Source organism: Halichoerus grypus, chromosome 6 (genome assembly GCF_964656455.1).
Source record: "Halichoerus grypus chromosome 6, mHalGry1.hap1.1, whole genome shotgun sequence".
NCBI lineage: Eukaryota > Metazoa > Chordata > Mammalia > Carnivora > Phocidae > Halichoerus > Halichoerus grypus.
Genome location: NC_135717.1, coordinates 85,103,445 through 85,113,979, shown reverse-complemented (window position 1 = coordinate 85,113,979; position 10,535 = coordinate 85,103,445). Strand labels below are relative to the sequence as shown.

General features: G+C 35.1%; 1 protein-coding gene across 1 annotated transcript; it reads left to right on the top strand.

The window, feature by feature from the left end:
• Positions 1-1,890: 1,890 nt before the first annotated feature.
• On the top strand, positions 1,891-10,222 carry LOC118519162 (early activation antigen CD69). The gene is made up of 5 exons (XM_036066423.2): positions 1,891-2,060; positions 6,123-6,245; positions 7,158-7,357; positions 7,721-7,824; positions 9,093-10,222. The coding sequence occupies exons 1-5, from the start codon at positions 1,997-1,999 to the stop codon at positions 9,199-9,201; spliced, it is 600 nt and encodes a 199-aa protein (XP_035922316.1). The 5' UTR covers positions 1,891-1,996; the 3' UTR covers positions 9,202-10,222.
• The last annotated feature ends 313 nt before the right edge of the window (positions 10,223-10,535 follow it).

Below are 10,535 nucleotides of genomic sequence, written 5' to 3'. Positions count from 1 at the left end.
ATCACTCATCCACAATATTCAAGTGTGCACTTGCTATCCAGTGGCAATCTACAAGCCCACACACCTCCTCGAATAACACGCTGTAGTTTAAAACTTTTTTATGTTTTTTATACATATTCTTTCATTAGTTCGTATTTATTTATTCATGCATTCAACAAGTATGTACTGTATTACTGCCTACATACCAGTTTCCAGTTACTATGTCAGGTGTTAGAGGCACAGAAGGGGCAAGCCAGAAAAAGTTCTTGCCCCCAAGCAGCTTACAGTCTAGTAAGGAAAGTAGACGATAAACAATGGTATGATATCAGATATCACCAAGTGATATAAAGAAAGATAAAGGTATATGGTGGCATAGAGCATGAGATTCTTTTTACATAGAGAAGGTAAGTGAAGACCTTCCTGGGCAGATCACAGTTGAATAGTGAATAAAATGAGTTGAAGGGAGACCAAGACTTGCAAGGAGGTGGAAGAAGAACCTTTTAGAGAAAATACAAAGATTCTGTAGTGGGGGTATGCTTGACATTTTTGTGGTATAACAGAGGTTACAGCTGGAGAAGACAGTGACTAATTGGGAAAATGGCCGGAGAGGTAGCCAGGGGTCAGATCATGGACCTTCTCAACTATAAGAAGGTCTTTGGATTTTATGGTAATTTTGAAAAGAAGCCTTTGAGGGTAGAGGGGGGGGATGAACACCTCACTAAAGTGATATGACTTAATTGTAAAACAACCCTTCTTGCTGTTATGTGGAAAGCATAGTAGGAAATTGACTGAAAAAGTGGAGTGGAAGCAGACAGCCCTTAAGACCAACATGCACCTCTTTGTGTCTTAGGTTAACAAATAAATACGTTGGCCCAACAAAGCTGTGGTAGATGATAATTCTGAACCTACCGAGGCATAATACTTCCACAAATGTTTTATTCTGAAAACACATAGTCTTTAAAGAGGTGATATTAATGATAAAAATTATGGCAGAAAGATTGGTAACCAGAGTGGTATTTTGATCCCCTCCTTAAATCACCATACACAGACATTCTGCCTTCCTAGCTCACTGGGATGGTATTGATACCATGGTAATATGTTTTTTATAATAATCATACTCCAAATGTCTGACACCTCAGAGATACAGGAAAATAATCTAAAATAGGGGAAATTTAGAGAAGAATAAGATATTAGGAGAAATTAGGGCAATCTATACGAAAGTAAAATATGACCAAAAAATTAACAAGAGATAAATGAAAGAGATAATTTAAGATAAACAATTTTAGAACATAGAAAGGAAGTTCCAGACCACAAGGTTTCTATTTCCTTAAAACAAGTACGTACTAAATGATACCTTAAAAGAACTAGTCCCCAGGAAAGAAGTGAATGATACCCTTCCGACAGCCAGTTTATAGCTTCCTAAGTAAAATTCTTCCAGAGTGGGGAGAGATCCATAAGGACAGAGATCTTAAAATTCTTATTTAACAATAAACTCTCTAACCCCAAACAGTGTCAGGTTCAAAGTGCATGCTCAATAAATATTAGTTGTTAATTAAATAAATGAATGAGGTTCTAAGGGAAATATTACTCTCCAAATTATTTCCACCTCAAAGTTAGGAATCCTTAACTTTTCGTTCTTTACTTAAATATGCTGTCTCCTAAGTTATTTGTGTTTTTCACAAATTTAAAGAAAGATGTCTCAGATTCTGGGAAAATCCCGCTTGTCTCTTCATGCTACACCTACAGTTGTGAGAAAGCACATTTCAGACAACAGGGAAAACCCGCAGCTCACCACAATAACACATTGTAAATTGTCTGGGCTGCTGGAGCATAAATTAAAGAGAACTGATGAAGTTGAGTGGTTAGGAGGCAAGAGGAAGGGGGTGGAGACAATACAACCGAATATAAACGCTGCGATACCTCACAGACTCAGAGACTGAACAAGAGCTTTGGCAAAGACTTTTGCTATAGATTGGCTTGACCTGGGATTAACCAGCAAATCTTGACTAGAACAAAGATGAATTCTGAACATTGTTCCATAACAGAGAACAGCTCCTTGCATCCAGAGGGTGGACAACAAAGTAAGTCAGACCTTTGTTATATACTGGTAACAAAACTCTATCTTTCTCTCACACACATCTACCTATCATCTCTCTCTTTCTCTCTCTCTCACACACACACATCTATCTATCATCTTTCTATCTATCATGTATCTTCTATCTCTCTATCCTCTGATATTAGCAGTATTTTAAAAAATGAGCCTTTGTCTTAGAAACACTTGATTACATTTTACTTCAGTCCAGGTAAAGGAGAAAATGAGCACAAGTAAATATTTCTCTATCCATGAGAAGACAGGATACCTGAGACTTGAGAGGAAACCACAAAGGTGGATTTCTGAAGATCATTAGAGATCTGTTTTTTGTTTCAGTTTATATGATATCAATTCTTCAGATTTAATTAGAAAACTCCCTGCACTGGCCCAGTGCATTCACCACCGTTTTTCCGTATCCATCTGTACATGCTTCGGGATGCATTGCCCCTCTTTATAGCAATTCTGTTTTCCCCATAACGAATTACATTCTTTATTGTCTTCACCTGTGTCTTTGTATGCTTTCTGTTTGCTTCAGCTTGTGTTCTCATGACAGCATCCTCCAGTTGCTGGGAATGAAGGTTTCCAATCTTTGAAAGAATAGCTGTATCTGAACATATCTGAACATTTACCAGGCCTGGAGGTAATTTCTTAGGAGAATGTCATGAAAAATTCTTGAAAATATGAACTTCTACTTCTGTACTCTTCATGGAACTCTTCATTTCATCATTCTGATTCCCCCTTTCAATCACAGGCTTCAAATTCTACATGAATCATACATGGTTCTTCCATTCTTTTGTTTTTCATCAAAATACATCAATATATGGTCATCTTAGCTATTTACCTTTTCCTCTCTTCTATTTATCTATTCTGTCCACAGACCTATTCTATTTCCTATTACTAGGATGCTCCCATTGTTTTTCCTATAATGTGTTTCTGTGAGGTTTTCTTGAATTTTTCCATATATCCCTCTTCCTCTCTAATTAATGAGGTGCTCCAAAACACTAGCATGTGGGAGGGACAATTTACTTATAAACAAAGTTATCCAGTAATAAAGGGGTGTGTTATGAACAGCAGAGCTGAACAATCTGGAGGAAGGGATTGTTTTCTGAGTGTGTGTCAATTAGACTGGTTTATGTTAAAAAGGTATCAGTCACTTCTGATAAACCCATCTTTCACCTAAGAACACAAAATCAAGTGTAGATAGCAAGTGCATGCCACACAGATTTCTGGTGGCTAGGTAACCATACCTTTATGGCCCAGTTGAGCTGCTGAAAAGAAGAAATGTATATAATAATAAAACTACTCAATAAGTAGAGAGCATAGTTGAAAGAAGAAGGACCTAATTCAGGAATCCTCAGCTTTTTCTGAGTTCATCCAATTTTCTGTTGAATGTTTAGTTTATGCTGCCTTTGTGGTTGCTTTATTAGTATGAACAATCCTTGGGCATCACCTTTGGATGTCTCAGTATATAATTGTGGATTTATTTTCAGTTTCTTCATTAATGAACAAGGCCCATAATCAGAGCGGAAGTATGCTGTTGGGGGAGTGTTTTGTCACCTAGGTGATAAATCAAACTGTGAGTAACAATAGCCCTCACCAATGGAAAACAAATGTACAGTCTGAGAATTATCTCCACAGTTTGCCCACTGGATAAGCCAATAGACTGAGCTAGGCTCTGAGTCCATGAGCTATCTGGACGAGTTAGTGTTTGCTAAGGAACCAGAACTGTTGCTTCATTGAGTCTAAGAGGCAAGATTGACTCTCACATGGGAAGAAGTGAAACTAGACAGAGAGCTCTGAACTTACCACCCTACCTAGCAAAGGCTGCTTCCGGTGATCTACTGGTGAAAAAAAAAGAAGACTTGCTTTGAGAAGCTGTGAGAAATAGAACTAGATAGGAGCTCAGTAAAGGCTTCTCTTGCAAAATCTGAGTGCAGACCTCCGCTGGGAAAAACAATCCCCAGCAGCAAAAGCTGATGTTGGCAACCAGTAAACAATGAAAGAAAGAACATGTCTTTGCTCAGTTTGACTTTAGAGAAATGTTTCAAGGAATAGAAATACAAAAATTTCAAGATATGTTCTCTGTTAACATCCTTTTAATTATGAAAGTCATACACATTGAAAAACAAGATATGTTTGCATTTGAGGCTATTTTGCATGGTAAACTCTAATATCATGCAAGTGGCCATTTTACATTTCAGGTTTTGAGAACATAATAGGGAAATACAGATTTCTTGTGAAGCCAGATTTTTAAAACCTCGAGAGCTCATCCTAGCAAAAATCAACTTCAAACTCTGGACACAAAATCCCCTTCTCTTCTTCCTCAATTATTTATTTATATTCTAAGATAAATATTCTTCTAGTTTTTTTTTAAACTAAGAATCCTCATTCACATCATATTCATATTCCACAAAAATATTTCTTACTGGTGAAATCAAATTTTTACTTTGTTTCAGCACTATATGGAAGGTAAATGAAATAATCAACTTCCACCTAACATTTGTTAATATTGTTGTATTTCTTCTATTATTTTAACTTCTCTTGAAAAATTCAAATATTTGACTCTTCATCCACATATCATTTTTAATTGAGGTATAATTTACATACAATGGATGCACAAATCGTAAGTATGCAGTTTAATGAATTATAAAAAAAACCTCCAATCAACATTTGAAATTTTTTATCACCCTAGAAAGTTCCCCTGTGTTTCTTTCTGGTCGAATTACTTTTCCTACACACATAAAAGCAATCACTTTTCTGATTTCTATCACCATAGTTTAGTTCAACTATTCTTTTTATTTTTGAGTACAGTTAACGTGTATTATTACGTTATTTTCTGGTGTACAGCATAGTAATGCTACATCCCTTTATGTTATGCTATGCTCACCATAAATGTAGCTACCGTCTGTCACCATACAACGCTACTACAGTATCATTGACCATAATCCTTACGCTGTGCATTTCATCCCCATGACTTATTCATTCCATAACTGGAAGCCTGTATCTTCCACCCCCCTTCACCCATCTTACCTATTCCCTCATCCTCCTCCCCTCTGGCAACTATCATTTTGTTTTCTGTATTTATAAGTCTGATTCTGTTTATTGTTTGTTCCTTCATTTGTTTTGTTTTTAAATTCCACATGTGAGTGAAATCATATGGTATTTGTCTTTCTCAGTCTGACTTATTTCACTTATAGTTCAGCAATTCTCGAATGTCATATAAATGGAAATATGCAATATATAGTTATAACTGCATTTTCTTTACTCAACATTTTTTTGAGATTCATGCATTTTGTTGCATTTGTCAGTTTTTTTAATTGCTGAAGAGTATTCAGATATACTATAATTTGTTCACCCATATTCTTATTAATGGATATGTGGGTTATTTCTAAGACGTGGCTCTTAAGAATAAAGCTGCTATGAACATTCTTGTTTTGTACAAGTTAAATTGCTGGATCATAGGGTGGGTGTATATTTAATTGTATAAAAAAAGAGTTTTCCAAATTATTTTTCCATTTTACTCTCCCATGAGTAATATATGAAAATTTCAGTTGCTTCACATCTGTACCAACTTCACCAAAAAGTACCATCAGTCTTTTTTTTAATTTTCAGTCATGCTAGTTGTAGCTCTTTATATATATCAGTTCAGTATTTTTTATTCATTATCCACATCTACTGCATTTATGTCATCTCTCTTAAACAGTAACTACAGAGAGGTAAAGGGATTGTGCTTAGGATGTCTCTTTTGTATATCTTCTAGGATAATCAGAGATTTAATAAATGTTCTTGTGATTCAAACAGTAAAATTATGATATAGTTAGAATTTTTGTAGCTACTAAGTGCATAGATTGGGGAGATATTTTATGATTTCATTATTATCCCTGAATTGTTTCACTATCCTGATTCACTCGAAATTTGGGGGAAATTAGCTTATAAATTTCATATAACAAGATAAGGAAGAATTAAAATGTAAATGCCTCAGGAGAATATCGAATGTCCCTTTCTTACTTCTATAGTCTGCCTAAATTCATCATCAACTTTCTCTCTTCAGGTAACGCCGCCAGCCCTCATTTTGCAACACAGCATGAAGGGTCCCTTCAAGTTCCTATCCCATGTGCTGTTGTGAATGTGGTCCTCATCACTGTTTTAATCATAGCTCTCATCGCTATATCAGGTGGGTCTGTACTTCATGAATTCATTGAGTCTCTGCTGTTAGCATTCATGTCCAGCTGAAATCAACAGGGATCACTTGGTCTAATTAATGAGAAATTCTGATTAATTTAGAATTATCCCAATTATTATATATGGTTGATTTCTTAAAGAATACTAAATATAATTCCCTATTCCTTAGATGATCAGTACAGTGCTTTCTGAGTTTTCTAGAGCTTCTTTACAGGTATCAAAAGTGTCTATGTTTTATAAATTATTGTGGGAGAAAATTACATTTGAGCATATTTTAAAATCTGAAATGAAAGGGACTGATTTAGATTCTAAATAAATAGACATTTAGTTAGAAAAAAAATGTGGGCTTCACATTCACTGTTGATAGAAAAAAATAGTATCTAAGCCATAGATTAATGAGGAATTGATCAGTCTTTTGTCTTTTATCTCCAAGGGCACAGAATGGTGGTTATGGATGATTTGTGTGATACCAACTGTGATATGGTATTCAAAACATATAGCAATACCAAGACACATTTGTGTCTTTACAAACATGAAATTTTACAACTTTATGAAACATCCTCAGTCAGAGATCTTTCCGTATTCTGAATTACTTCCCTGTAAATGTTTCCGTCCTTCATCTCCCAATACCCTGTTATATTGACTGCATTGTAATTTATAATGCCCTGTCCCCTTTCTAGTCCGAAGACTACTTGCAAGATTTTTCTATTTTCCTACCCCTTTCTGAGATTATGGCTCGAAAGACACCCTCTTATTTCTTATACCCTGACAATAATGATTAGGCACAACAGGAGATTATATAAGGTTGTCACCTAGCACTGCTCAGCACCTCCTGAACTGATTTTGCATCCTGTGGGTATTTACTTTCTTTTGTTACTAAAACAAACCACTTTCCTGTTCACAGTGGGCCAATACAATTGTCCAGGCCAATATATGTCCCCATTGCCATCAAATAGCCATGTTTCTTCATGCTCCGATGATTGGATTGGATACCAGAAGAAATGCTACTTTATTTCCACTGAAAAGAGGGGCTGGATGCCGGCCCAAAACTTTTGCTATGAACGGGGTGCTACTCTTGCATTCATTGATTCTGAAAAGGACATGGTAAGATAGTATTCAAAAACAATTTCATAAAATATTGCTGTTTTTTAATATAGATAATCTGTGATTTCTTTCTGTCTCCTGCTAAGTGAAGACATTGTGCCTATCTCCCTTGTGGGAAAATTTAGTCACAGAAAGCCCTTTGATCAGTCTGAGGTCCCAATCAGGGTTCAGTTTAATCTTGTAAATTTGCTTTGATTACTTAATGTCAAAGGCCAAAAATACAAATGAGCTTGTCCTAAATAGAGTTAATAAGTGATCAGCTTAGATATCATGCCTTGAATTGCAGCTTCTGAAAAATAGGATTAATTATGTACTTACCCAGAGGGGTTGTTTAACACACACCTCCTTTGTGCTTTCTTCAAGAGCTTTTTAAAACAATATGTGGGTATAACTAATCATTGGATTGGGCTGAAAACTGAAGATGGTCAGACATGGAAATGGTCAGATGGCAAAGAATTTAACAACTGGTAAGTTGCAAGATGTCTCTTTATCCTCCCCAGAATGGCAGCTCAGGGAAGCCATTTTCCTTTCAAAGCACTGTTGTATATGATGGTTGTGCCCTTTATGAGCAGAGGTTTATCAATCTGTTTTGTATGCTTATACTCTTTCACATTCTTTAAAGAAGGGTTTTAATATTGCCATTTTTTCTTTTTATCTACTTGGAAGTCATACAATAAATGCTTCTAGTAATTTTATCTCGGCAAATTTTAGTGTGAGTGATAGACTCAGACATATTCCAGAAATAATTACGATGATGCAAAAAGAAAAATCCAACATTGCCAATCTCATATATATATTTTCCTGATAAGCTGACTTTTTAGAAAATAATTCCCTTTTACTCTTTCCCAGTTGTCATCCCCACAAGGATAAAGCACAATATTTCTAATAGCAAATTAGAGGCTTCTACGAACCTGACAGAAAACTTGCCCCAGAATGGAAGATGTTGACTTTATTACCTGTAATTGATGTACATTTTGAAGTTTGAAGGACATTTTATATAGTTAGTATTAATCTTTGCCATCTGAAAACTCAGAACTGAATAAATTTCTAGCCTTCTAAATAGTTTTTTTAAAGATTTATTTATTTATTTATTTGACAGAGAGAGACACAGTGAGAGAGGGAACACAAGCAGGGGGAGCACGAGGGGGAAGCAGGCTTCCCACGGAGCAGGGAGCCCGATGCGGGGCTCGATCCCAGGACTCTGGGATCATGACCTGAGCCGAAGGCAGACGCCGACTGAGCCACCCAGGCACCCTAGCCTTCTAAACAGTTTTATGATAATTACTGATATGGAAAATAAATTTAAATTTCTAGAAAAGGCATTTTTAATATGTGTCCTATGGTACTTTACACGCAGATTGGCTTCAGGGACCACCCACCCTCTTAAATTGTATGCCTGATTGTTGAATGTGTATACTTTCTGGGAATTATTTCTCCAGGAGTTTAACTGAGAAACAACCAAGAGTCACTCCTCTGGTGGCATGCCAACCAGATAAATGCAACACTTTGCTCTTACCCTTTTATCTTCCTTCCACAGACCCTTTCTTGCAATTCTTGTCTACTGTCTCTACAAATTGGTTTATGGTCACTTGACCAGATGACTTGCTTCATGAACTCCTATCAAGCAAAAAAAAAAAAAAAAAAATCTGACGCTACCCTCGCAAAGTTCATTTTCATGTAACTGAATGGAAATAATGAACTCAAAATCATTCTAAGTTTCTTTATTGTTTGACAGGTTCAGCCTCCCAGGATCTGAGAACTGTGCATTTTTGAATAGTACAGGGGTCAGCAGCACAGCATGTGGAAAGAATTTATATTCGATATGTAGCAAACCCGCTAAATAATGAGGAAACATATTTGCTTTTAGACTATTATAACATGGAACTCAAGGAAATTTGTGTTGATCGATGCTGCTCTACGGTCAGAAATTTTCCACAAAGACTTTCTGAAAAAACTTTGTCTTATTTTGGAAACTTTCTTCCAAACAAGACTATGGGAAGAAAGGAAGAGAAATTCCAGGAATATCTGCATTGTGGAACACTCTTGCCATGAGCGGAAAAAGTCACAGGTTGACTGATCGTTACATCCAAGAATGAGAAGAATGACTTTAAACCTTATGGATGCACTTTATATTTTTTAGAATTAAAAATAATAAAATAACTAGGCTTAGAGTTATTATTTATTGTTGAATGACTACCAAAACTGAGTGTGCTTCATGTATTTGCACTATTTGAAAACGGTAGGTGGTGGTATTAAAAACTGAATGTAAACAAGAAATTTTAACTGGTAGCACAGACATTTAGTCTAAATGCATTTTTTTTTAAATCAGAGAACATGTATAAGTGGACAAATGCTTATGAAACTAAGCTTTGTAATATTTCTCTCTTTTTAGAGAAGTTTGCCAGGTTACTTTGTCATTTTCCCACCAAAAGAGTGGGATGATCATGTATTTATATTGTTGTTGTTGTTTTTACTTCTGTGTAATTCATCTTTTTCAATGTTACATAATTCACTGTCTTAAGAATCTTACATGTAGCATTTTACAGAGATACGGACAAAAACAAATATGAGGAATATTTGTGAAACAGATGAAGTATTGGAAAATGTGCAATATGTGATGTGGCAAATTCTTATCAGGAAAACTTCTGTATTGTCAAACTTGGAATAATAATAGTCTTATCTGACTATAAATGTGTACCTTTCCTAATCAATTCTATCATGTGCAATGCTTCTTAGGAAGTATTTTCTGAGTGCAATAGTGTTTCTTTGTCTGTCTTTTGTATTCAGTGCCATTATAAGCTGATTTTATGTATGTTAAAATAAAAGTAGAATCAACCATAAAAAATAAAATAAAATAAAAGTAGAATCGACAAAATGGTTTCTAAGAAGTGTTCATTTCTTGAAATACACTAAAAATTATATGTCATACTAGAAATCAGAAAACAGAATACTATAACATTTTAAAACTTATCTATAGTAAAAACTTAGCTTTATAAATTTGTACTTTTTGAATTGCTTTCATATATATTTCCAAAAGAGCTATATTTATTTTTCTGTACAGCAGATGCTCAGTAAATATTCTAATTGACTTGGGAGGAATATATGTCATTTAAAGTTTTTTTGACTCTATTTTCTTCCTTTCTGTTATTTTTTTTTAATTTTTTTATTGTTATGTTAA

Coding starts and splice junctions, on each gene's coding strand:
- LOC118519162 (XM_036066423.2), top strand. CDS start 1,997: ATGAATTCTGAACATTGTTCCATAACAGAGAACAGCTCCTTGCATCCA. Junction 6,246..7,157: donor AGCTCTCATCGCTATATCAG/GTGGGTCTGTAC, acceptor TCCTGTTCACAG/TGGGCCAATACAATTGTCCA. Junction 7,358..7,720: donor TTGATTCTGAAAAGGACATG/GTAAGATAGTAT, acceptor GCTTTCTTCAAG/AGCTTTTTAAAACAATATGT.